This window comes from Canis lupus, chromosome 16, assembly GCF_048164855.1.
Source record: "Canis lupus baileyi chromosome 16, mCanLup2.hap1, whole genome shotgun sequence".
NCBI classification, from domain to species: Eukaryota; Metazoa; Chordata; class Mammalia; order Carnivora; family Canidae; genus Canis; species Canis lupus.
The window spans coordinates 18,992,394-19,019,524 of record NC_132853.1 but is presented as its reverse complement, the minus strand read 5'-3'; the positions used below and the strand labels follow the sequence as shown (position 1 = coordinate 19,019,524).

At 49.8% G+C, this 27,131-nt stretch overlaps 1 protein-coding gene across 4 annotated transcripts in view; it reads left to right on the top strand.

Annotated features, from left to right (window-relative positions):
* Positions 1-22,842, top strand: part of KSR1 (kinase suppressor of ras 1) — a 154,905-nt gene extending 132,063 nt beyond the window's left edge. For 3 of the 4 annotated variants that reach the window (XM_072779378.1, XM_072779375.1, XM_072779376.1), the window contains 8 exons: positions 428-476; positions 1,296-1,675; positions 4,183-4,279; positions 7,042-7,175; positions 7,772-7,903; positions 9,291-9,426; positions 15,251-15,384; positions 19,865-22,842. In XM_072779378.1, coding sequence (XP_072635479.1) covers positions 428-476; positions 1,296-1,675; positions 4,183-4,279; positions 7,042-7,175; positions 7,772-7,903; positions 9,291-9,426; positions 15,251-15,384; positions 19,865-19,943 — 1,141 coding nt within the window. In that variant the 3' untranslated portion in view covers positions 19,944-22,842. Of the gene's footprint in view, positions 1-427; positions 477-1,295; positions 1,676-4,182; positions 4,280-7,041; positions 7,176-7,771; positions 7,904-9,290; positions 9,427-15,250; positions 15,385-17,926; positions 18,008-19,864 lie in introns of all 4 variants that reach the window. The other variant, XM_072779377.1, reaches the window with a different exon arrangement.
* The last annotated feature ends 4,289 nt before the right edge of the window (positions 22,843-27,131 follow it).

Below are 27,131 nucleotides of genomic sequence, written 5' to 3'. Positions count from 1 at the left end.
GCCCGCACAGAGATGTTAAGAAATTACGTGAAGTCGGTTCTCAGGTAGAATTTCAAATTTCAAACCCCGTGTGTGTGTGTGTGTGTGTGTGTGTGTGTGTGTGTGTGTGTGTATACACGCGCACGCACGCTCAGAGCCCAAGCACTGGGCATCAGATTTGAAAGGGGCCTTGTGGTCCCTGATGACCCGTCTTCCCCACCACCCTCGGGTTAGTCTGAAGAAGGCCAAGGCCAAAGAAGGGAAATGGGGTTTGGTCTTGGGCCTCCTGTCTGTTTCTACAGCATCCAGACTGCCTTTCCCATGACCAGGTAGGTCACAGTCTGGATGCGGGCCTGGTAGCCCTCTCTCTGACCTCACATGGGAGTCCAGATGTGAGAGCAGGGTGGACTGCCCTCAGCATCTCCCTGACCAACTATTTTACCTTTAGGCTCGACCACCAGCCAAAAACAGATGTGCTGGAGGATCACGAAGTGGAGGTGAGTGAGGGGGACACGCAGCCAGGGACCCTGCCTTCCTTCTCTCCACGTTGTCTCAGCACACACAAAGGTGTGGGGAGCACAGGGGTGCCGGGCCAGCAAGGGCCATCTCAGGGGCCCACTGAGGCAGGTGCACAGCAGGGAAGAATGAGGAGTACAATGAAGCAGGCTTTTTTTGTTTTGTTTTGTTTTGTTTTTATCTTTTAAGCTGAAGTAAGCGCTCGATTCTCCTGGTTCCCACCCCTAGCCCAGAGGCCTGGTGCCCAGTGTGGGAGACTCCTAGTCAGTCTAGGGTGGGGGCCAGGCATCTGTGTGATGTCAAAGCCCCCCAGTGATCCTGATTATAGTTAGGCCCAAGAACCACTGTCTTAAACCCTTGAACTAAAGCATCAGCCAAGCCTGGCTTCCATCAATGCAACATGCCTTAGAATGTTCGCTGACTGACTTATTCCTGCTGAGAGGAGCATCAGAAACTGTTTAAACAAAAGAATGCCCAGAAAGGATAAATGGGGTTAAATTCATCTGTGCCAGGGGATGTTAATGCTCTTTGCTGGGAGTTAGATATCAGTAATGAGTAAATCTTGGAGCATTCTTGGGAAGAAGGGCCTTGGGCCCACCTGGGCCACCCACCATATTGTGTGGATGAGGACGTTGAGGTCCTGTGGTGGTAAGTGACCTGCCCACAGCAGGTCAGAGCAAGAGCTACAACCAGTACCTGGGTCTCCTGATCCCATGCCTCTCTCTTGGGGCTCTGGGGAGAGCGCGTCGGCCGAGCCCAGATCTGCTGCCCAGCCCCCCATTCCCTCCCCCTCCTTCCAGGCTGAGGAGCCAGAGGCTGGCAAGTCAGAGGCAGAGGACGACGAGGACGAGGTGGATGACTTGCCGAGCTCCCGCCGGCCCTGGCGGGGCCCCATCTCTCGCAAGGCCAGCCAGACCAGCGTGTACCTGCAGGAGTGGGACATCCCCTTCGAGCAGGTGGAGCTGGGTGAGCCCATTGGGCAGGGCCGCTGGGGCCGGGTGCACCGTGGCCGCTGGCATGGCGAGGTGGCCATCCGCCTGCTGGAGATGGACGGTCACAACCAGGACCACCTGAAGCTGTTCAAGAAGGAGGTGATGAACTATCGGCAAACGCGACACGAGAACGTGGTGCTCTTCATGGGGGCTTGCATGAACCCGCCCCACCTGGCCATCATCACCAGGTAACCAAGCCCCTGCCCATCCCGCCATTGCCCCAGGTGCCCTGTTATCTGTGGGGACACTCTGGGGAACTGGGAGGCCTGAATGGGGAGAGGTACAAAGAAAGAAACCAAAATAGCTTCCCATCATAGCCCCATTGACATGAAAAAATAAAATTGTGCCTAAGGTTAAAGAAAATCAGATGTTCTAAAAAGGCACAGAGTGAAAACCAGCCTCCTCCCATCCCAACTGGGTGCTTCTCCCCCAAAGGTGGAAACTGTGAACAGATCCTTAGTGTGCCTTCTGTTACTTTGAGAAGTTTGTTGATACTCGTGGTTTTTTTTTTTTTTTAAGATTTTATTTATTTATTTATTTATTTATTTATTTATTTGACAGAGGGCATAAGCAGGGGGAGTGGGAGAGGGAGAAACAGACTCCTCGCTGAACAGGGAGCCCTTGGGACTCTATCCCAGGACCCTGGGGTCATGACTTGAACTGAAGGCAGACATTTAAGCGACTGAGCCACCCAGGCACCCCTACTTATGTTTTTTAAACTATTCCTTTGTAAAAATAGAACAGGTTCTACTGGATCACTCCAACTTGAGTGCAATGTTCTCCAACTTGAGTGCAGGTCTGGGGCCAACCGCAATCTTTCATGCTTACCCAGCATTCCTGGCACGAAGTGGAACCCAGTGGTGTGCTCGGTTCCTAGGTGGTGGGGAGGAAAGCCGAGCCTGTGGTGTAAATACTGTCACCACAGCTGATTTCAAGCTAACGACATGTTCTCCCTCTGGCTGATCACTGGTTGCCCAAGTTTGTTTATTTAGTCAGTCCTCTTTTGCTGGGCACTTTGCTATAGTGAACATGTTGGTGGACTTCTGTGAGTGCAAGTGCTAGGGGAGAGTATATGAATGTGCTCTGAGGTACATTGTCCCTTTCTACTCCAGAAAGTGCTCACCAGTCCCCCCTGCCCCCCAACTTTGGTGTATGACAGTCCATTCCCTCAGTACCAGGGCTGTGAGGCTGCCCTTGGCATTCAAAAAATTGTTGTTTGGTGTTTACTTTTACAGTCAGGAACAGTAATTAGAGGTTACTGAAGGTAGTTTGGAATATACAGGGAGGTTTCAAAAAGCAACTAGAAATCACTTTAATCCTATCAGCCAAGAGTCCTCTCTTTAATATTCTGATGACATTCCCCATAGCCAGACCTTGTGCTTTGAAAGAACCTTCGTCCCCCCTCAAATAAACTGTATTTACTAAATAAAAATTCATTTCCCTTTTTCCTGTTTATCAGAGATGTAAATCAGGACCACCCCAGAATTCCTGAGCACTGTGATTCAGGCAGGTCACACAGCAAGGGAACAAAATTCCAGCCCAAAGCACAACATATGATGCCTTAGGTTATATCAGCTCAGCAGCCCCCAGGGCCCTAGCACCCCCGGCGCTGTCCGTCTATTCACCCGTCCGGCTCTGTTTACCCACCCAGGGCTGTGAGAATCTGAGTCTGCTTAAAGGAAATACATATAAAAAAAATAGCAAAGCATTCATTACCCAGAAAAAAAATCACATTTTAGGATATGCTGAGGGGATCAGAAAACATACAAGGAACCATCAGCCAATGTCCCAGACCCTTCAGCCAGTTCTCAAAGTCTCTGAGGCTCTAAGAATCCTCTCTCCTTGGAAAAGTTTCCTAAAACTAGCCCCTTCATGAGCTGCCTTAGTGAACTCCTGGGAACAGGGGGAATGAGCCATACATTCTCTCTGGGTGCTTGCTCATCCTGGGTTTTGGGAATCCGTGCAGGGGGAGACCTGAAAACTCGAGCCCATTGTCTGGTAATCACTCCGACATCCTTGAAGCCACCCCGCTCCTACACATGCCTTTACTGTAATAAAATCTCTATATTCAGAAAGCAGTACAAATGGTCATGAGAATCATTATAGACAGTACCAGATGTTGCTTGATTATAGTCCTCTAAAAGACCAGGATCTTCCCTGAGTTTGAGGGGAGACATGTTTCGGCCTTGAATCCTCCAAAGGTAAGCTGCTCTGGGTTGCCAGGAGTCTCAGTGAACTGGGTGTCCTGTTCTGGGGTGCATGGGCCCTGAACTGCAGGGATCGGGGGACATGTATATGATTTTGCACACTCAGGCCCAGCCCAAGAAAGAATGGTTGTCAGGGGCTTGGTTAAGAACGAGGATTCTGGGGGTGCCTGGGTGGCTCAGTGGTTGAACATCTGCATTTGGCTCGGGTTGTGATCCCAGGGTCCTGGGATCAAGTCCTGTATCAGGCTCCCTACAGGGAGCCTGCTTCTACCTCTGCCTATGTCTTTGTGTCTCTCATGAATAAATAATCTTAAAAAAAAAAAAAAAAAAAAAGAACAAGGATTCTGACCCTCACAGTCCAGGGGACAGAGAGAGTCCTCCAGAGGCCGGGGGCACAACTCTCTCCATGACTTCTCTGAGGCTCCCAGCGGGCTGGGGTTCGGCTGCACTGGCCCCATCCCTCAATCTGACCTCACCACTCTTGACAGCTTCTGCAAGGGGCGGACTTTGCACTCATTTGTGAGGGACCCCAAGACGTCTCTGGACATCAACAAGACCAGACAGATTGCTCAGGAGATCATCAAGGTAAAGGGTTATCCAGCTGGTTCCAGGGTTCCTGGCTGTCCCCTGCTCCGTTTCTTCTCTTAGCTGGGGTTCCTCAAGGGTAGTACCCCATCACCTTCCCTCGTCTGTGTCTCAGCCACTTAGAGCCAGGAGCTAGATGCCCAGTCTGTGATGACAGATGAATTGGTTGGGGAGGAATGCAGCAGGCTTTAAAGACACATGGCCTGAGTTCGAATCCTGGTAGCACCAGCTGTGTGGCTCTGGGTAGGTCATTCAGTCTCTCTCAGCCTTGGCTTCCTCTCCCGTAGCATAGGAATTCCAACGTAGCCTCCCCCATTGGATTGGCGCAAGAAAAATCCACTGAGAGCATGTTGGGCCCAGGGCCTGGCACTCAGTGACAGTTTGCTAGAGCTGATTAAGGTGGTGCTTAGATCTGGGTAATATCCAGATCTAAGTTTCATGAGGACTGGCCTTCAGGCAGCCTTTTTTCTTTCTTTCATCTTTTTTTAAAGTAATGAAACACAAAAGAAAAGTTTCTTTTTAAGTTGCTTTCTTTAACACCAAGCAGGCTTGGATAAAAGCCAGACTGCTGCTGGATAGGGGTTCCTCTCCTCTTGTTTTTGTCGAAAAGCTTGCTGTAACCAGCTTCCCTCAACTCTCTGTCCCCTGCTTTCTCCTCTGCTTTCACTCCTACTTTTCCTTTCTCTCCCTCCCTCCTGCCCATCGTGTGTGTGTGTGTGTGTGTGTGTGTGTGTGTGTGTGTGTGGTGTGTCTTTCACAAGGAAAACACCAAAAAAATCACAGTGACTTTTATGAGCAAACCAGGATTTCCACGTGACACTTAACATGTGGCTAAATTAAATGAATTAAATAAACTTTGAAAGTCTCGAAATTGAAATAGCACATTTCTGCCTTCACTTGCAGTATATCTTGTTTCAGAGGAGTTGGAGGGACCTACTGGGTATCACACTTGTTTCAGACTGTCCCCCAAACTTGCTGGGTCCTATTTCCCCTCTCGCTCCTCCTCTGCCCTCCTTCCTTCTCCTTATGGTCAGAGCACTGGGGAGTCGTGTCTTGTTGCTGACTGGCTAAGGTCAGATGAACAAGCCATCCGGAAGATTCTAGGGGCAGATGAGAAGTTACTTCTGAGACTTTAGAGCTGCAGAGCCGGAAGCCACCTCTCTGCTGTCTTGTTTGGTTTTCCTCCTGCCAAGAAGCTGTCCCTTGCCCCCTTCTAGGACTTTCTAAGCCACTTCCTTTTGTACTCATCTGTGGTGTTTTGAGGTTCAAAGTGCATTAACAAGGTCCTGAACTTTTGGCTAGGTTTGTGACTTGGGGGCCACTTGGGAAACAGTATGACATTGTGGGGAGGGGAGTCTGTGCTCCAGACCTGGGTGCTTTACATCTTGTCTCTTGAAGCTCTTTGAGGCTGTGGCAGCTCTTACATAAATAAGGCTCAGAGGGGCTCAGCGACTTGACCTCAGTCCTGCAGCTAGCTGGTCCCTGTTCAGCCCAACGTGGGGTCTTTGGCCACTGAGAAAGGATTGTGCCTTGGTTTGGTTTGGGGAATGGGCAGATATTCTAGGAACGATCTTGTATTCAGGATGGAGTTTTGGAAAGGAGCAGGTCCTTCTTTCCCAGAGCTCTTTGCTTCCACAGCAGGGTGACTATTCTTGGCAGGCCTGAGGGAAGTGGTACAGCAGACCCCATGCCCTCCCCATCCCTTTCCTTGTGTAAATTCTTCTCCAGTGCTCTCCAAACCCCCTCGGACCGAGCTCTGGCCTCAGCTGAGTTCTGTCTGGTTCTGCCTCACAATTCATTCTTTCTATCTCTACATGTTGTTTCTTGTTTACCATTTTACCTCTCATCCTGAGATAGCTTTAAGGTCAGAAGGACTCTCATAATGTGTGAAGGGCCGTCAGTATGAGAGGTTGGGAGATGGTTTTATAGGTGCGTCTTTCTGAGCTGGTGAGGACTGCTGTTTCAGCAGTAGCATCTCACCCCCATTCCCAAGGGCATCGGGATACATGCGAGTCTTGGGTTTCATGTCAGAAGACCACTTGACCTTGGAAGAGATTGTGCCTGTGTCAGGCACTTGCATCCCATACACCTGGCTAGCGTTCAGTTCCCAATAGAGCAGTGGTTAGAAATCCCTAACCTTGATTTGATAGATGAGGAAACCGGCTCAGAAGTCAAGTGTCCCAGGCCATACGGGAATTTAGAACCTGAGCTGAGATGGAACGTGGATTCTGGGCATCAGTAGTAGTCCAGAACTCCTTCGCCCACAGCACAGATACTGGGACCACCTGACTTCAATTCCTCTCTGCACCCCAACTGAGCCCTCACCTAGCCTGAGGGTAGAGGCCAGTTGTATAAAGCCTGAGGGAGAGAGACCCTGTAGATCACTGGATTCCTGTATGAGTGGTATCATTGCTCTTTATATACTTCCTGGCCCCCCAACTCCCTACCCATCACCCTCACCACACTTCACACTTTAGTCAAGTATATGGTGTCTGTTGGACCATGGGGCTGTGGACTAGCCTGGAACCAAAACTTCAGCAATGCTGCTTAATTGCTGTGTGGCCTGGGGCAAGTGACTTCCCCTCCCTGAAGCTTGGTTTCCTCATCTGTTCAGTGGAGACCTTTTACTGCATAGGATTTTGAAGATGACAGGAAGGGACTTGCATGAGGCATCCAGCTCTTTGCCCAGCCCAGGTGAGGGCTGAATCATTGTCCCTCATCTTCCTGCCCCGCCCCCTGACATGAGGCTTGCTATTTTCCAGGGCATGGGCTATCTACATGCCAAAGGTATTGTGCATAAAGATCTCAAATCCAAGAACGTCTTCTATGACAATGGCAAAGTTGTCATCACCGACTTCGGACTATTTGGGATCTCGGGCGTGGTCCGAGAGGGCCGGTAAGTTGGTTTTGAGTGTCTGGATAGAACAGGGAGGAGCTGGGCAGTGCCAGTCAGGCTTCGGGGTGTCACTGAGGTCTGGGCACCCTTGCAGTCTGTTACTGAAGGGCAGCCTTCCCTCATACATAGCCCTGCATTCTCAGGCTGACCTTCATAAGAGGCTGGGTCCCCTGTTTGCTCACTGACTTGGGCGGAGGGCCAAGGTTCATGTCCCCAATGAGGAAGAGCATTCAATTTTATTTCCCCAAATCTTGAAAGGCAGGAGTGGGGAGAAAGGCTTCTCTCCAGGAATCTGGGGGACCGCCAGGAGGGAGAGTAGCACGTTATCTGGAGATGAGCCCCAGGCCAGGTTCTAAGATCCACAGGCAGGCAGATATCCTAGGGTAGAGAATCCACCCCCTGCTGATACCTGTTACTGGCCCACTTTCCTGAAAGAACCTGGTTTCAGTGTTCTGTAACATTCTTGCCTTTGCAAAGCACTGTTTTCTGGGTCATGCATGGGTGGTGTGCTGGCCCTGGGGCATAGGTGTGCTAGGCAGCCTCTCCTCCCCTGGCCAAAAGGCCTCATGTCCTTGCCCTGGCTTCTTGGCCTCCAGGCGTGAGAACCAGCTGAAGCTGTCGCACGACTGGCTCTGCTACCTGGCCCCGGAGATCGTACGAGAGATGACCCCTGGGAAGGACGAGGACCAGCTGCCGTTCTCCAAAGCTGCTGATGTCTATGCATTTGGGTGAGGAGGCCCTGACATCCTCCCTCCTGTGGCTCTAAGGCCAAGTGTGACCCAAAGAAGGGGCCCAGCTGGCATTGGGGACAGGGGGGAGAGGGGAGTGTTGTGCTTTGAGTCCTGGCTCTGCCTCTCTGGCTAAGAGACCACATCCTGGACCTTCTCTTTTCCCTGCTCTAAAATGCAGAGAATTAACAATACCTCCTGTAAGGTTGCTTCACGAGGACTAAGTCAGGTGATTTCTAGGTGTCAGTCTCACCCCTGACCCCGTGAAGGCACTGCCCAGAGCTCAGAACTGTCCCCCTGGGAGAACCATAGGGTCCTACCAGCCAGTCTCTAGTGCCCCACGAAGCTGACCAAAAGAAAAGTAGCATAGAAACATAATGTGAGGGCCACCTGGGTGGCTCAGCGGTTGAGCGTCTGCCTTCGGCTCAGGGTGTGATCCCGAGGTTCTGGGATGGAGCCCCACATTGGGCTTCCTGCAGGAACCTGCTTCTCCCTCTGCCTTATGTCTCTGCCTTCTCTCTGCGTCCTCATGAATAAATAAATAAAATCTTAAAAAAAGAAAGAAAAACATAAAATCTGTTTTAATAATGTGTCTAACTCAGTAGATCCAAAATACTATTATTTTGACATGTAATCAAAATTTAAAAATGAAGGAACCGTTTGACCCCACAAAGTTTCCAGAATCTGGTATAGAATATGTTACAGCACACCTCAGGTCTACTCCCCACATGTCAGTTGTTTAGTAGCCCCACGTGGCTAGTGGCCCCAACCCTCAGCAGTGGCAGTGAGGGGCTCATGGAGAAGGCCAAGGTGAATCAAGAAAGGTGAGGGAATTTGGAGAGGCTAGGTGAGGGCCTCACTGTGTAATCTCTGGATACTTTCCCTTAGGGGTAGTGCTTTCATCTCCTGACCTTGGACTATTACTTCCTGAGCACCTCTGTGCGCCAGGCACTGGGCTTGGCATTCGTTACTCCCCAAACAACCTTGGACATTGGCATTAGCCCTACTGAGATTAGACGGGATCTCTCCTATCCAAGTACTAACCAGGCCCCACCCTGCTTAACTTCAGAGATCAGACAAGATCAGGTGTGTTCAGGGTGGTATGGCCATATTCTAGACGGGATCCCTGTACCAGGAACTCTCTTCAGAGCCTGTGCAGCCTCAGACTTCCCACCACAACAGATGTGTAGGGCCAGGGGTCCTCTTGTACTCAGGAGGAGCCACCAGGATGGCATCACAGGATTTCTGGAAGCCCGGTGAGTGGGGAGAGCTGGAGGAGGATCCTGGATGCTCTGGCTGGGTTCCTGGCACTGTGGCAATAGGAGCCCCTGGGCATGAGCTGGGCCAGGTGGTTCCGGAGCTCACACTGCATGGACCGTCCCCACAGGACTGTTTGGTATGAACTGCAAGCAAGAGACTGGCCATTTAAGAACCAAGCCGCAGAGGCCTTGATCTGGCAGATTGGGAGCGGAGAGGGTATGAAGCGCGTCCTGGCCTCCGTCAGCCTGGGGAAGGAAGTCACTGTGAGTAGCCACCTGTGTTCCGGGAAGAAGGGTAGAGGGTGAGCCTGGGCACACGATAGGTGTGCCCTTCTTCATTCACTCACCTGAGAAATGAGCCCTGGAGGCAGAAGTATGCCGGGTGGGCCTCCTTGCATCTGGCTAAAACAGCTGTGTCTTTTATTACTCAACTATTTTTCTTTAGAAAAAGCTTTAAAAAAAAAAAAAAAAAAAAGACTGGAAAGAAATAAAGATCATAGTTTTAATTGAGTTATGAGTTGAAAAGATAGTAGAGCCCTGTATCTTAGATGAAAAAAGGTGATAAAATCCTCACTGCACAGAACACTGACAGGGTTTTACTGTGGCGTCGAATCTCTTCTCCAAAATGTTCTTTATAACTGTTCAAGAACAAATCGAAGTTTCCACAGCCTATTTCTTGCCAAAATATAAGATTGTAATACAAGTACCTATTTCCAGATACCTTTGATGGTTTCTTCGCATTGCAGTTTATAAGTTTCCTGGCCCTGACACAATGATGCAGGCTCCTGACTATTGAGTAGTTGAGAGAACACCTGAGCAGCTACTCAGCTTCCTGTCTTGTTTTTTTTTTTTTTTTTTTTTAAGATTTATTATTTGGGAGAGAGCGCGTATACATGCATGAGTAGAGGGAGGTGCAGCAGTGGAAGAGAGAACCCCAAGCAGGCTCAGTGCAGATCCCAACTCAGGGCTCTATCCCATGACCCTGAGATCATGACCTGAGCTGAAATCAAGAGCTAGATGCTTGGTATGCCTGGGTGGCTCAGTGGTTAAGGATCTGCCTTCAGCTTTAGGTGATGATCCTGGGGTCCCGGGATTGAGTCCCATATCGGGCTCTCCGTGGGGAGCCTAACCTACTTCTCCCTCTGCCTATGTCTCTGCCTCTCTCTGTGTGTCTCTCAGGAATAAATAAATAAATATTATAAATAAATAAGATTTTCATGAGAGACACAGGGTGGGTGACAGAGACACAGGCACAAGGAGAAGCAGGCTCCATGCAGGAAGCCTGATACAGGACTCAATCCTGGGACTCCAGGATCATGCCCTGGGCCAAAGGCAGGAGCTAAACCACTGAGCCACCCAGGGATCCAATAAAATCCTTAAAAAAAAAAAAAAAAAAAAAAGCTGGACGCTTAACCCACTGAGCCACCAAGATGCCCCTTAATTTTTTTGAAGATATATGTTTAACAAAATCAAGATCATAACATATAGCTGATTTTTTTAATCATGACATTTTTTTCCCCACATGATCTTTTGTTATGCTTATCTCAAATCATTGACAAAACCTTATCTTTAAACCTGTCTACCTTTGTGTCCTATGGCTTACACCATAATCCAGCTACTTCTCTGGGGACACCTGGGTGGCTCAGTGGTTGAGAGTCGGCCTTCAGCTCAGGTTTTGATCCAGGGTCCTGGGGTAGGGTCCTGGGATGGAGTCCTGCATTGGGCTCCACATGGGGAGCCTGCTTCTCCCTCTGCCTATGTTTCTGCCTCTCTCTCTGCCTCTCTCTCTCTCTCTCTGTGTGTGTGTGTGTGTGTATATATATATATATATATATATATATATATATATATATATATATGTCTCTCATGGATAAATAAGTAAAATCTTTAAAACAACAACAAAAAACAACTTCTCTGTTGTTGGACATTTAGGCTATTTCCAATTTGTGCCCATTACAACAAAGTTTTTTTTTTTTTTTTTTTTTTAAATTTTTTATTTATTTATGATAGTCATACAGAGAGAAAGAGAGAGAGCCAGAGACACAGGGAGAAGCAGGCTCCATGCACCAGGAGCCCGACGTGGGATTCGATCCCGGGTCTCCAGGATCACGCCCTGGGCCAAAGGCAGGCGCCAAACCGCTGCGCCACCCAGGGATCCCCCATTACAACAAAGTTATTAAGGACACCTTTGTGTAAACTAGAGTGTACAGATGTGTTTGTTTTATTCCCTCCCGCACCCCAAAAAAAAAGAGTAAGTTGCTTTCTTGGCAGCAATCTCGTATTTCTGCACACTTAGAATCTTAGAGCACAGAGGTGGAGTCTTCAAGAGGGTGAAGGCCTGGAGCAGAGTCTAGAGCCCATCAGAGACAAGGACAAGGGAGTCAGAGTTCGGTGCTGGCTAAAAGAGTCATCTGGGAGCTTTTAAAAATATAAGGATCAGGGCCCCTACCAGAGAGAAAGATTTACTTGGCCTGGGCTGAGGCTAAGATCATAATTTTTTTAATCTTTCATTTTAACTAAAGCTCCTCCTAGTGCACAGCTAGAGTTCTGTTCTGAAAGGATATCTTACAGAAAGGATAGCTTACAAAGGCTATGGGTCCTTTGAAGCCTTTCAAGAATAGATTAGGGACAGGGAGCGGGGAAATGGGGACAGATAAAGTGTTCAAGCAGTCAGCTTCTGGCTCATGAAAATTGGCTTTCCTTTTTGGTCTTTTTTTTTTTTTTTTTTTTTTTTTTAACACATTGCCATTGAAGGGTAGATGAGACATTGGTCAATGGCAATAAAAAGTGATTTTGAGTCATAGTCAAAAGCAGGGAGTGCCCTCTGGGGGGCACTGTTCTCTGCCCCTTCAGCCACACTGCTGTAAGTTCACCACCAAGTTTCTGCATCAAGGCAGCCACAGTTGAGTTAGTGTGCACAGGATGACATCAAGAGGCCAGAATGATTCTTAATGAAAACCACCAGTTCCTTACCTGAGGTCACTCTCCAAAAGACCAACTTCTTGTTCCATCACCTCTTCATTCGCTGTCCCTCTGCCCCTTCTCTGTTTAACTTCCATCAGCTTTCCCTTTATCCTTTTATTGAAATTGATTTTGTGTTGACATGATTAAATTGTCCATGCTGTGTCTATAGATTGAGGCTAAAAATGAAAGGATGATAAATATGTGTACATTATTATAATAGATTGTAGTTGCCATTAGCTGCTGATTCAGTAGTTCACTACATTCTCTTTTTTGCGGGTCCATTTCTTTTCTTCCATTCTATCAGTTATTCAAAGGCTCGCCACAATTTTGTTGGCTTCACATGTGGACCATGGTTTTCTTGTGCACTTTTAGGTTTTTCCTGTAGTTTCTAATTGTCTGTCTTTCTTCTTGTTGAGAATAGTCACAGGCACCTTTACCATATTCCCGAGGTCATGCAGTTCCTACATACTGCTTATGGAATGCAATTTGTTGCATTCTTTCCAGGGCCCACTGATTTCTTATAATCTGGATAATGGAATTTTTGGCCTACTGTAGTGCTGTTATCCTTCCATTTCTTTTCAATCCTGGTTTAATACTAGAATTTTTTGTATCTCATGTCTTTCCATTTCTTTATTTACATTCCAGCAAAATGAGAGTGAATCCTAGGCAGCCCGGGTGGCTCAGTGGTTTAGCGCCGCCTTCGGCCCAGGGCGTGATCCTGGAGACCCTGGATCGGGTGCCATGTTGGGCTCCCTGCATGGAGCCCGTGTCCTGCCTCTCTTTCTCTCTCTCTCTGTGTCTCTCATGAACGAGTAAATAAAATATTAAAAAGAGAGAGAGGGGATCCCTGGGTGGCGCAGCAGTTTAGCGTCTGCCTTTGGCCCAGGGCGCGATCCTGGAGACCCGGGATCGAGTCCCACGTCGGGCTCCCGGTGCATGGAGCCTGCTTCTCCCTCTGCCTATGTCTCTGCCTCTCTCTCTCTCTCTCTGTGACTATCATAAATAAATAAAAATTTAAAAATAAATAAATAAATAAATAAATAAATAAATAAATAAATAAATAAATAAAGAGAGAGAGAGAGAGAGAGAGAGAGAGTGAATTCTAAAGGAACTTCCTCCCAATGGATGCATAAGAGATAATTTTTGACTCCTCACATGCCTACACAAGTCCTGATTTTGTTTTTACACCAAGAGGTTCACAGTAATCTTCCCTAAGAACATGAAATTTTTGCTCTACTGTCTACTAAGTGTCCAATGCATTGCTGAAAAATCTGATATTAATCTTAATTCTCAGTCTTTTGTAGATGCCCTGGTTTATTCTCTTTGGGAATGTCCAGGATCTTCTCTTTGTCCTTGTTACTTTATTTTTGTTTTTATTTTTATTTTTTTTATTTTAAAGATTTTATTTATTCATGAGAGACACAGAGAGAGAGGGAGAGAGAGCGAGGCACAGACACAAGCAGAGGGAAAAGCAGGCTCCATGCAGGGAGCCCGACATGGGACTCGATTCCGGGTCTCCAGGATCATACCCTGGGCCGAAGGCAGCGCTAAACCGCTGAGCCACCCAGGCTGCCCTATCCTTGTTACTTTGAAATTTCATTAAAATGTACCTTATAGAATAAGTTCTTTTTCTTGGTTTGATTTTCTTTTTTCAGTGAGGTCCCTTCTCTGGGTCTTTTCAGATGAAGATTCCAGTTTCCCTCAAAGGTTTCTGAGAAATTCTCTCTTATTAAGTCTTCATTATATGGCTTCTGCCCTATAGTTCCTTTGTTTTCTCTTGTGGAAACTTCCATTGGACAGAATTTGGTCCTTAGTGAGGTTCTGTGTCTTTTACCTTCCTTAATGTTTTCTATTCTCTATCGAAAATTGAGTGCTGGGGCGCTTGGGTGGCTCAGTGGTTGAGCGTCTGCCTTTGGCTCAGGACGTGATCCTGGGATCATGTCCCGCATCATGCTCCCTACAGAGAGCCTGCTTCTCCTTCTGCCTATGTCTCTGCCTCTCTCTCTGGGTCTCTCATGAATAAATAAATAAAAACTTTTAAAAATAAAAAATAAATAAAATTGAGTGCACAATCTGAGGAATTTCCTGGATCTTATCTGCCAGTATTCCTAATATTTTGTTTCAGAAGTTATATTATTAATTTCAATCTCTTTCTTATTTGTTAGTGTGTTTTTTATTGCATCCTGATCTTCTTTTATGGACAGAGTAGGTTCTACACACACACACACACACACACACACACACACACACACACACACACACTTTTCTCCAGGGTTGGTGTTCTCTTTGGTCTCTTGTTTCCCTGACCTGGTAGGCAACCCAATGAGGTCTAGTTGTACTTAGGAACAAAAACCTGAGTTGCTGAGCCTAAGTAGGTGAGCACTTTCTGCCTGGTTGTGTGTGCAGGCCTGTTTTCTTGCGGGAGCTCTCCTGAATCGAAAGGCTGAGAGGTGTGTGGGAAATGTGCAGATCCAGAGAGTAGGCAGCAAACTCTCAAAGTGAGAGGAGCTTTACTCTTTTTTTCTAAGTAGGCTCCATGCCCAGCGTAGGGCTTTAACTCACGACCCTGAGATCAAGACCTGAGCTGAGATCAAGAATTGGACACTTAACCAACTGAGCCACCCCGGCACCCCTGGGCTGGGGGGCAGTCAGGACAGGTGTTCTGCTGACTGTTTCACCCTTTTGGTCGCTCCCAGCCTCCATTCTTATAGTACTGGGGCTTCTGCCTCTGATGCATCCCGCCCGCCCCACATGTATTCTGAGCTCTTGCATTTCTCTGCTTTCCATTCCAAAAATCTACAACCAATTTCTGATCTCTTTTTTATTACCTGTTTATCCGGCCTTGTTCCTGTTATTCCAGGGCAGTCTAAGAAGGAAAGAGGAGAGACAAGCTCATGCACTTTGTTTTCAACTGGAAGCATGAGAGCTCTTCTGAGATTCAGTTGTTTCTCAGCCCTATTCTAGAAATGACCAATCTTCCAAATATTGGCAGAATGTTCAGGGGACCACCAGATGGAGAAGGGGGACTCGAGAGTATCAAAGGAACCCTGTGCAGAGTACCCCAGCTGTGCCCTCCTCCCTCCCAGCCAGCTCTCACACCCACTAATGCTGGCTCTGCTTGCAGGAGATCCTCTCTGCCTGCTGGGCTTTCGACCTGCAGGAGAGGCCCAGCTTCACCCTGCTGATGGACATGCTGGAAAAACTGCCCAAGCTGAACCGGAGGCTCTCCCACCCTGGGCACTTCTGGAAGTCTGCTGAGTAAGTTTCCCCTCAGTGGGCCAAACTCACCAACCAAGCTTGTACAGCCTTATCTGGTTTCTTAAAGGGCACTGTCCAATCTGTCTGCCTACAGCGTTGGTTTGGGGAATACACAGAGCAGTTTAGCCGGAGGTAACTAGACTCGTCCCCTTGCCCAAGTGATACTAGGATCTTGTTTATTTCAGAGAACTCCTTTTGAGAGACCAGTATCTCTAGTGCTCTTCTGTGAAAAGCTGCCTATCACTATTATCAGGGCAGTGCAGACTCTGGGCCAGGACAAGAAGATTTTGCCTTGGAAGGGGCCACATGGGGCCAGCTGGAAGCCAGAGCAGCATGGGTCCTAGAGCATCAGCAACGCCAGCAGAGCGGCTATTACTTAAAAGGGTGCAGACTCAAGACAGCTTTCTAGCCCCACATCAGCCACCTGTTAGAGGGCCACATGGCCAGAGTTTATGTGCTGCTTTGATGCTGGAAGTCCATCTTTGTCCTGTTGAATCACACAATTGTTTGTGCCCCTTGGTACTGGGCAGGCCTCACTCCTCTCGTACATTCTGTCTCATTCCCCTTTTGTTCTGTCCCTCTGGCACTCTCTCTGCCTGAACGCTCCAAAGCAGACCTTTGCCCTGCCATAAACCCTTTGTGAGAATCTGAGGAAGTCATTTGTTCCAGGCCTCAGTATCCACAGCTTTTAAAAGTAGAGCTTGGGCCAGAGCGGGGTGGGGGGCTAGTGGGCATGGGAAATGCATTAGGCCTTACAGGCATGGAGGGAAATTTCAAGTTACAGCTCCTGTCCCTGGGATTTCTAGTGTGCCCAGCAGTGGTGCGAAGCTGCGACAGCACTGTGGACAGTCTGTATTGCAAGGCAAGGACTCAGCTCTGCCATTTGATGTGAGAGCAGTCACAGACAGCATGTAAACCAAGAGTGGCTGGGGGCTCTAATAAAGCTTAATTTATGGATGCTCCAACTTAAATTCCATGCAACTTTCACATTTTGCTTTTGGAGGGAAAAAAATAAAAGAAGATTTCACAATATGTGACGCCCACTCAACCACTGAGCCACCCAGGCACTCCTGATATGAATGGTTTTAAACTTTTTTCAGGCAAAGGGCACTTTCTAAAAGTGCAATCTCCCCCCAAAGTCCCAATATATAAAATAGATAAAATATAGCTGCTCTTGGTAGTTGTGTGGGCAGGAGCCCATCCACATCCCCAAGGTGGCTCCTGGGGCCCCCAGTCATGATGCAAGTGGCACCTGCAGTCACATCACAGAGCCCCTAGAGAAGCGGCACTTGGATCTCCTGTCTGTTGCCCAGGCATGTGGTGGCAGCAGCACTCCTCCCATTCTAGAAAAGGCCAGTTGGTAAATATTTTAGGTTTGTAGGTCATATGATCTCTATCATCTGTTCTTGGTATTTTTGGTTTTTGATTTTTTTCTTTTAAAACTTTAAGGTGATTAATCTGTTTGTGGCTGGATTTGGCTTGTATTTAGTTTGCTGGCCCATCTTGAAAACAAACTGTACTGGGTTTCGAGTCATGGGTGAGGGGAGGCCCAGCACAGGTCACCCGAGGGTGACCAGAGGGTGCAGTAGGAGAACCACTGATTTAGGTCATCTGCAGGGACAGCCTAAAGGAATGTTTGGGGTTGGGAATACTGTCTCTTAAAATGCCACATTAGTTTCCATATTTTGCTCTTAAGGTGGGTCAGAGTCTAAGGCAAACAGGGCACAACAGAATGTTGTGATTAGAAGTGTGGGTTCAGCCTATCCATTGCTGAGTGCCTGCTACACACCCACAGAGACGAAGGCCAAGGCCAGGCCTCGGCCAGCCAGGAGTTTCTAGTCTAATTGGAGAATGGATGAGAGAATGATTATAACATGCTAAGAGCTATGATGAAGAACAGCCTTTGTGGGAGCCCACACAGGGGCCTCTCTGCCCACCCAGAAAGCTTCAGAAAGTGTCTCCAGAAAGAGGGGTCTTTGGAACTGGGTTTTGAACAGGAACTGTCCTGGCAGAGACCAGGAGACTGAGGTTCCCCTGGACTTGGGCACTTGTTTAATATCCTGGTTCCTGGTTTTGTCATCCACAGAAGAGAGGAGAAGGCTGCACTAGGCAGGTCGGCCATTCAGGAGATGATTTCAGATTCCCTAAAGACCATATAGCCCCACCTTCTCATTTACAGGTGGGAGACAGAGCCGTAAATCGGCGTTCCCTACCCAAGCCATCTGTTTCAGCCGCTGGGAGGAAAAAAATGCCAGCCTACCTGAATGAGCCTCAGTCAGAGCTTCCTGTTCATAATTTGTACTTTAACACATTCTGCCTCTAATTCTCATTTTCTCTTTTCTTTTCCATCTGTCTTGTTACTGTTTTATTTTCGGCGGTGGGGGGTGGTGGATGTGCTGGCCTGTGCTGTCATCTCCCCACTTCCCACCATCATGATTTCCTGCCGCTCCTCCTCCACCTGTCTGCGCTGGGTGCCTGATTCCATCACCCACCGGACTGCATTCTTCCCACACTTGGCAAAACGGTCGCGGGGCCCCTCCAGCCGCTGGCGGAGCCGCTACTACGGGAAGGGGCGTTACGGTCACCTGGACTTTAAGAACTCCTGTCCGGCTCTGGAGGAATAGTGTGTCTTTTGTGATTGCCCTTGTTCCCTGCCTGTTTGCACCCTGCTTCCTGTCTTGTGTCTGCATCCAGCTTCCATTTTTGCCTGTTTTGTTCCCCTAAAGCCAAAGTGATGTTCTCATAGCTGAACTGGCCACCGGCAAGGGTCCCACAGGCTTGTGTGGCTCTCACCGGGCTGAGTGGAGGCGCACGGCATACGGCAGGACCTCCGTCTACCTGCTGTGGCTTGTTGCTGGGTGGAAGAGAACTTGGGTCCTTGATCCAAATCCAGGGTGCCCTTTGACCAGAGTTTAAAGAAGGGAATGCAGTAAGCAGGATGAATGAACTTTCAGGAGGTCCGTTTTGATAGGGGCTGAGGGGAATGGGTCCATTGGCCAACCTCTGTCTAAACATTCTGTGGCTGTCCCAGGGGAACTTGGGACAGGTGCTTTGTGCCAGGTCCCTTTTGAGCTCGCTGTGTTGCCAAGCCTGGCATAGAGCGGGGATGCCCTTTCCCTCTGCAGGGAAAGCGCGCCCCCCCCCCCCCCCGCCCCCCGCCCTGGCCAGGCCTCTGCCGCTCCTCCTGCTCCTCCAAGGGCTCAGGTTGCTGACTCTCTTCTCCCCTCTTCTCTTTCTTCCCGTAGGTTGTAGGCCTGGCTGCCTTGCATGCACCAGGGGCTTTCTTCCTCCTAATCGACACTTGGCACCGTGACTTCTGCTCAAACGCAAACTGATGTGCGGGCACTAACCCAGGGGATGTGATCTCTGCCGCGCCAGGCACCTCTCCCAAGACTTCTTTTGCTTTGTTTGTTTTTAAAACGGGCCCCCTCCCCTCTCCACGGCCCGTGTGTACCTGAATAACTGCTGTCCACGAGGATCCCCTAACAGACCCTGCCCTCACCCCACCCAGCAGTGCTGCCTACTCTGACAGGACATCATTCTCTAACTCTTCCTCTGTGAGGGCGGCACCAGTTTGTTTGGGTGATCCTGGCTCCCTACTAACACCTCAATGGGATCAATTCCCTGCTGAGCACATCAGCCCCCTGTGGGCTGTGTCCGCAGTACAGGGGAGGGCTTTCTGCTTGGCTGTTAACCTGCAGAGGTCTCATCCAACAAGGAGTGGGATGATTTCAGAGCTGCTTGAGGCCCGCCCCATCTGGAGGGCTGGGGGCGGTGGACACCAGAGTCCTATTGCTATGAAAAACACTAGCTGGAAAGGGCTCTGTCCTCAGCAGTGCCCTCAGGAAAGCTGTCCTAAGACGAAGGGGGCCTGTCGCCAAATAATTTCACTGATGAGAACAAAGCTTCTGCCGCCAGCCCTCACTCCCTTTACAGACAGAAAGTACCAGACCCCAAGTCAGGCTCATCAAGAGTGAGGCTAAGAGGCCACACACCATCACTGTGCTGCTTCCCAAGTGCAGATTCCTGGGGTCACCCCCCAAACCAAGTCCAGGTCTCTGGAGGCAGGCTCTGAGACTCTGCATTTATACTTGCTTTCCAGATGGTCCTGATGCCTGCCCGCCCTAGTATTTGGGGTCCAGTTTCTCTTTTCTTCCTTTTGCACTTGGAGCAGAGCCTTCCTGGCTGCAAGTGAGAAAGTAGCTCAGATGGGCAATGACGACATGCCGTGGGCCAAGGACTCCAAGATGAACAAGCCCCTGTCCCCTCAGGAGGGTATGCGGCCAAGTCTTAAATTCCCTTGGCCAAGTATGACCAGGAGCAGCTCTGCCAAGGCTGTTGGCTTGTAGTCGTCCTTACTTCTTGCTGGGGTCAGGTCCTCTGTGGAGCTTCTGAAACTGGCCTGCTCCTGAGCTAACATTACCCTACTTCCGGTCAAGACCAGCGTGGCTGTAACTCATGTTTTTGTTCCTCTTTGCAGCATTAACAGCAGCAAAGTTGTACCCCGGTTTGAAAGGTTTGGCTTGGGTGTCCTGGAGTCCAGTAATCCAAAGATGTAGCCAGCTGTGCAGTTTTTTCTGCCAATTTCTTTCTTTCTTAAATGTGTTTCTGAAGCATCCAACCAACCACCGTGACAAAAATGAAAACACTCTTCAAAACATCAGTCTACCCTAAGTGCTGCAAATCAGGAGTGTGAGTCCTCGACTCAGACCATTCATCCACAAAAACACCCGGGCCAGAGATGGAGCTGCACCTGCTGTTTCTTAAAGTGACATTACTGACAACCAGACCTGCCCCAACAGGCAGCGAATGTTTACATATATGTTTCTGGGGAGTGAGTTTGATGCTTTACAGTAGGTAATAATAAAAAGTGCTCTTCAGAGGCACACTGGCACCACTGGCCAGGATGGCGGAAGTGGCCTTCCCCTCTGGAGGACCCTGTCGGCATTGAGGAAAAAGAAAGAAAAGCATCATGATTGTGGCTGTTCTCCAGGGAGCAAGGGAACCATGAGGTTTGACCTGGACTCTGCTTTGGCCCTAAAGCCCAGCCATAGAGAATGTCCCTGTGTTGGGTTCTTGCCCTATCCTATCAAAGGGACGCTGTCCCTTTTTCTTCTGTCAGAAGAAACCCTGGCTAGGAACCAAGCTGGATTATGAGGGTCAGGAATTTCCGAGAGTTTGTTTCCCTTTTGACCCCAATAATCCAGCCCATACCTGCTGGAAAAGGAGAGACAGATAAAATGCAAATAGTATCTAGATTGATCCAGGGGTTCGTGGGTTGGTAGCCAGGGTGGAGGTAGCCTCTCACCTGTGGAGAGGTTTCTTTCACACAGCTTCCAGGAAGGCACCAAGGAGATGGCACTCCCGGCTTCAGCTTTTTAGACACGTCCCAGTCCTGGCTGACCTTTGACCCCAGACCTAAGGCCCAGCCCAGCAGCTGTGTATACCATGAAAGCTTGCTTGGTGAGGACAAAGGGAAGGGAGAAGTGGCAGGCAGCAGGCCCCTGAGCCCACCCTCCCAGTCACAGGGGTGACCTAGCTCTTTGGAAGCTCTATCTGTCATGCCAAGGTTCTGGAACTGCCTGCCCATTCTCCCCCTGTACTGTTGAAATGAAAGCCCATAGCCACTCCTGACTCTTCTGCAGTCCGTGTTCTGAGCTCTTAGCTAAGACAGGAGGCCTGTGCCCCTCCACGCCATTCATCTAGACCCACCCAGCCCACCAGTCTTTGAGCCTTCCCATGAACTAAGTCAGGGCCACCTACCTATGTGTGTACATTTGCACCAGAAGGAGGGGTGTGAGTAGGGGAAGTCTGTGATGTGAGAGCACCCTCCCTATCTTCATTAGAAGCTGTCACCCAAAGGGATAGTACCAAATGGCAAACAAGCCTTCAGTGGGTGTTACTCACCATGTTAGGCCTCAAACCAGAACTGACTGAAGGTGACAAGGGTGGAGATGTGGTTGGATTCAGACCCAGAATGCTCTGAGCCATGCCCTGAGCCAAGATGGAGGGGCATGTGGTCCTCTCATCCCTTTCATTTAGACCCATTTAGCAAAGCTCCCAATCTTCAGAGCCTTCCCTGGAGTCTAGCCAAAATGTCCTATGAAGCAAGCCACTACCCAGAAGTTGTAGGGCTGTCTTCCTGTCCCCAGGTCAGGCACCCCTTGGCTGACACACACTTAGCAGAGCTGTGCAGCCATGCAGGGTATCTGGGCTCCCACTGCCCATCAGCACCCCAGACCTGAGCTCCTTAACCCTTCCTAGTCAGGGTGCTTAGGGAAGATTGGAGCTGTAAACCAGCTGGATTCAGCTCCAGGTGGGACTGCTTCTTTCACCTCCTCATCCCTTGGCCTCCCCAATGAGTATCATGCCGCAGATCAGTTCAGGAAGCTTTCATCAAACACCAACGGTGTCTTGTGCAAGTGCAGGGGACTCCGCAACAGGAGCAGCCACAGTCTCTGCCCTTAGAGGAACTGACCCTCTGCCAGGAACCGTGAGGCGGAGGTGAAGGTCTGGGGGTGACAGCCCCTTCATCTGCAGGACCCTGGACAGCCTCCCAGCTCTTGGCCTACCCCTGCACTGCCTGTCATTTAAGAGAAAAGTAGTCCCCTTCTCCCACTCAAAGTGACTGTGAATTGAGGTTGAGAAGACATGCTTGCCCTTCTGTGTGCTCTTCCCGTCTGTTGTGGAAACACGAAGGACGGCAGATACTGTGAATTCAGCCTGCATGGCCAACTGTGAAGGGGATGAAGAAGCTGAGATGGCCTCCTTGGCGAGAGCTCTGGGGATAGCGGGGGTCCCCACCGGGGTCTGAGAGTGGACCCCAAGCATTGGTCCTTCATGGCACGTCCCCAGTCCCTAGCATCCCCTCCAAAACCCTAGGGCCCTTGTCCCTGCTGCCTTTAGCCACCAGAGGTGCAGTCCCTAGGTCTCTGTCCAACTCAAGGTCTTCAGTCCTAGCAAGCTCCCTGTTGGTCGTGGGCAGTGTAGCAACGTTCGCCTCTCCATGTCACCAAATCCATGCAGGGTGCTGGAGCCCCTCTGCCCTCTTAGTGGCATTTCTCCTTGTGACTACAGGGGGCAGCCGTGTGTCCTATAAGCCTGCATTGCTGTTCCGTGTTGATTAGGGGGCCGAGTGGAGATGTAAATGTGAAGCCGTTTAGAGAGCTTGTGTGATGCTGCAGTGTTAGCCCGGATTTCATTAGTGTGTGTAAAACCAGCGTCTTCCGTGGCCACAGGCACACACTTGCTTTTTTGAATGTGATGTAAAATTTGTACAGTAAAAGTTTTTATATTTTCTATCAACTGCATTTGTCTTCCAGAAATGCTATTAATTTAAATTAAAATGGTTAGTATTAATGAACGTGCTGTATTAGTTTTTTGCCACTGGCAAGAACACATCTTTTGTGCCAGGCCAGGCCTGGGTGTCTGGAGTTTGTGAATAAAAGTGTACCATGATGTCTGGGGCTTGTGTCTACTTGGGTCAGTTCCAGATGAGTGTGAGGAGCTACTCGGATGGCACAGGGAACAAGAATGGGGGTGGGGGAGTCAGTGGGGGTTGCACCCCCTCTAGGAGCTCCTTCCAAAGAAAGAAATTATCCATGGACCTTGAAGGCACAGAAGAGTGGAGACAGAATGGCATCAGAACCCATGGTGCAGGGATCCCTGGGTGGCGCAGCGGTTTGGCACCTGCCTTTGGCCCAGGGCGCGATCCTGGAGACCCGGGATCGAATCCCACGTCGGGCTCCCGGTGCATGGAGCCTGCTTCTCCCTCTGCCTATGTCTCTGCCTCTCTCTCTCTCTCTCACTGTGTGCCTATCATGAATAAAAAAAATAAAAAAAAAAGAACCCATGATGCACAGAGGATGGTCATCCAGCCCCCAAGAGTAAGCAGACCCAAATCCAGTCAGTGTCTCCTGGGCTAGAGATGCCTTGCGTCATGGAAGCCTTAGAGGTGGGGTGGGAAGTGGAATGCTCATTTATCTGAATCTTATTTCTAGGAGCCTCTCCTTGCCAGTCAGGTAGAGAAGTAGGTGCTTTGGAGGTTGGAGTGAGCAGAACAGATAGAGGAGAGGGATCCAGTATTCACAAGGCCCTCTTCTGAGCCAGGGAGGTGCTTTCTGCACATGCCACCCACCCTCCTTAGTGTAATCCTCCGAACGATGCCATGAGGCAGGAATTGTGATGTTTCAATCAAGGAAGCTGGGGCACAAGAGGTTGATCCCCCAAGATGACATGGCTGAAAGGTGGCTAGTTCAGGATGCAGTTCATGGCTTTGACGCCAAAACTTCCTTTCAGCGAAAGCCGAGGAACTTACCAGTCATTTACTGAGCACCTGTGCTCAGGGAATGGTGCTAAGTTCTAGAACACACATAAAAAGGTGGTAGTGCCCTTGCCTTCAGCTATGAGCCAACAAGTGGCCCAAGGAAAGGGTCCTTGTCTGCCTGGCAGGCTTTGTAGAGGAAGTGGCCTTGCAGCTGACTTTTACGGTCATATATGCCTGGTGCAAACAAACGAGCAGGGCATTCTATTCTGAGGAACAGCATAGCAAAGGCTCAGAGATCTGGGAACACATGAGATGCTTTGGGAAATCATGAATTTTCAAGCTGTTGTAAAAGTGGAACTTGGAACTGGTGAGGATCCTGCAGGTGCCAAGCCAGGGAGTTACGACTTTAACAGACCAAGCCTTGGGGAGCCATGGAAGATGCCTGAGCAGGGGAAGGCCATAATTAGATTTATATCTTAGATACACAGGAGGGACTGGAGGAGGGCTGAACCAGAGAAAAAGGGATAATGACCTGAGCTTTGATTGGATGTGGGGGAGAGGTGAGCTTCCAGGGTAGCTCCCTAAATGTCTGCTTCCCCCTGCTGATAGAGTCAGTCGCTGAGAAGGTGAGCCTGTGGATGAGAAGCTGGACAGGGATCACATTTAGGGGCATCCAGGGGACTCCAAGTGGGCATAGGGACACTGCCTGGGAGCACACCTTGCTGTAGAAATGAATAAGGGGGGCCGCCTGGGTGGCTCAGCAGTTGAGCATCTGCCTTTGGCTCAGGGCCTGATCCCGGAATTCTGGGATCGAGTCCCACATCGGGCTCCCTGCATGGAGCCTGCTTCTCCCTCTGCCTGTGTCTGCCTCTCTGTGTCTCTCATGAATAAATAAAAATCTTTTTATTTTAAGCAGGCTAAACCGCTGAGCTACCGGGGCTGCCCAAAAATCTTTAAAAAAAAAAAAAGAGTAAGGGTGGGAACTAGGAAAACTAAAAATGTGGCCTCATTCTGAGGACCCAGTGCTATAGCTGAGGGTCCCCAGTCTCCATAACTGGGGGGTGCTTGTTTATAACTGCCATAACCAGCGGTTTTCCCTAATGATTTTCGATAAGACCTCTAGCTGCTAGAGTCCTTTTTCTTTCTTGACAGGCCATTTTTATCTTTCGAGTAGGTGCTAAATAAAAGCAATGGAAATCTGTTTCCCCAGGGCCTGCGCAGGGTTAGGTTAGAAGTTAACCTAAGAGACAGTGAGGCTCTGGTGGGAGTCCCTTTAAGATCCCTGGTTATCAGGCAGCCTGGTGGCTCAGCGGTCTAGCGCCGCCTTCAGCCCGGGGTGCGATCCTGGAGACCCTGGAGACCCGGGACCGAGTCCCACGTCGGGCTCCCCGCATGGAGCCTGCTTCTCCCTCTGCCTGTGTCTCTGCTTCTCTCTCTATGTCTCTCATTAATAAATGAATAAAATCTTAAAAAAAAAAAAAAAGATCCCTGGTTATCTTGGAAAGGGGGAGGGAGGGTTTGGCACACAGTGGCCCTTTGACACATTGTTTAATATTTAACATTCCCTAATTACCTCTGTATCCTGCAATTGGATTTTTTGTATGCTATTGCATTCATGCAGGCTTCTGCAGGGATAGATGGCTCCAGAGTTTGGCACAGGAAAGAGGACCTCACGGGAATATAGTGGGGGTTGGGGGCAGCGCTGGCAGGTACTGGTGGCTGGTGTATGGAGGAGGGACAAGGGGTACCACAGCTCCCACATGGCAGCGCACCTGGGTCCTTGGGCATAAGTTTTAATGCGTATACGTGGAGGAGAGCTTTGTTTTTTTAGAGAAGTAGTTTTTTTTTTTTTTAAGAGATCTTATTTATTCATGATAGACATAGAGAGAGAGGCAGAGACACAGGCAGAGGGAGAAGCAGGCTCCATGCTGGGAGCCCGATGTGGGACTCGATCCCCGGACTCCAGGGTCACGCACACGGGCCGAAGGCAGGCGCTAAACCGCTGAGCCACCCAGGGATCCCCGGAGGAGAGCTTTGTAACTGGAAGAATGAGCTCTCCCATCCCCTGCTGCTAGGCTGAGAAGAATGCAGATACAATCCAGCCCTTAGGCCTGCGCCCCCCAAAACGTTGACAGGAGCTTTGTGTCTTCAGAAGGTGTGTGTGACTCCGAAATGGGTGCCCCCGTCCTGTGCCAGAAGCCCCAAGGGGCCAGTTGAGAGCAGTGGTTGAGGAAGGTAGCTCAAAGATGTCCTCAGGGCCAAGTACCAACTGGTTTGCAGGGGAAAGGTGCTCAGGGCTCGAAGTTGCTAGGAGCTAGAGCAATCGCCTGAGGGAGTAGCCGGCACCCGGCACCCAGCGACAATTCCTCCCCCAAGTGGGAGGGTGGTGAAGACTGGGGAACCGGACAATGTGCTCTGTGAGACAGCTGGTCCCCCCTCCGGTGAACTGTCGCCTCCTGGGAAGGAGAACCCAGTGTTGCCAGACCTTCCCTTTTATCTTTTTTTTTTCTTTTAAGATTTTATTTATTTATTCATGAGAGAGGCAGAGACATAGGCAGAAGGAGAAGCAGGTTCCCCGCGGGGAGCCCGATGTGGGACGTGATCCCCAGACCCGGGATGGTGCCCTGAGCCAAAGATGCTCAACCACTGAGTTACCCAAACATCCCTTGTTTATCATTCTTTTCGTTTGTTTTTAACAGGAGCTAGAAGTCTGGATTTTTTATTTTGTTTGTTTGTTTGTTTGTTTGTTTTTGGTGAAATCTCCAAATTTCCAAAAGTTAGCTTTTCTTTTTCTTTTATTTTAATTTTTTTTTTTTTTTATTCTGTGTATAGGACAAACAAAACCAGTTTGCAGACTGGCCGTGGCCCACAGGCCACCCAGTGTAGGTTCTGGCCCGACCCCGGGGGCCGGCAGGAGGCAGCTGGAGCTAAGGACGAGCTGGTGCCAGGAGGCCCAGCATCAGGGGAGATTGTGCAGGCTCGCCCTCCTCCCTGCCGCCCGGGCCGTGTGCTCTGGGGACACACGCTGATTCACCGCACATGGCAGCACCCCTCCCCAGAAGGCCCGGGGCTTGGTGGGAGCCCGACACGTCACTGGACTTCGGCGCAAGGGGGTGTCCTCTGGCGGCGCCCGAGCAGTGCACGCGTGGGGGCGACTTACGTACCAGAGCTCTGGAGTCCAGCCACCTGCATTAATCCCTGTTCGCTTTGGGGCCTGGACAGTCCCCAGCCCTCCTGCAGATCCCGCTGTCAACAGGGCCGCCCGACGACGAGAGCCTGATCCTGTGCTCCCACCCGCCTGCCCCAGAGCACACGGCCACTGCCCCCAGCTGAGAGCTGCCCAGGGAGAGGCCCCAGCTACTGGTAGGTCCTTAACCCGCCTTGAGGCAGCAAGTGATGTAGAGTCACACAGTGAGAAAGTGATTCTCTTTCCAAGTATCCTTCAGTCCCTCTGGGGACCCCAAGAGGAAAGGCCCGGATG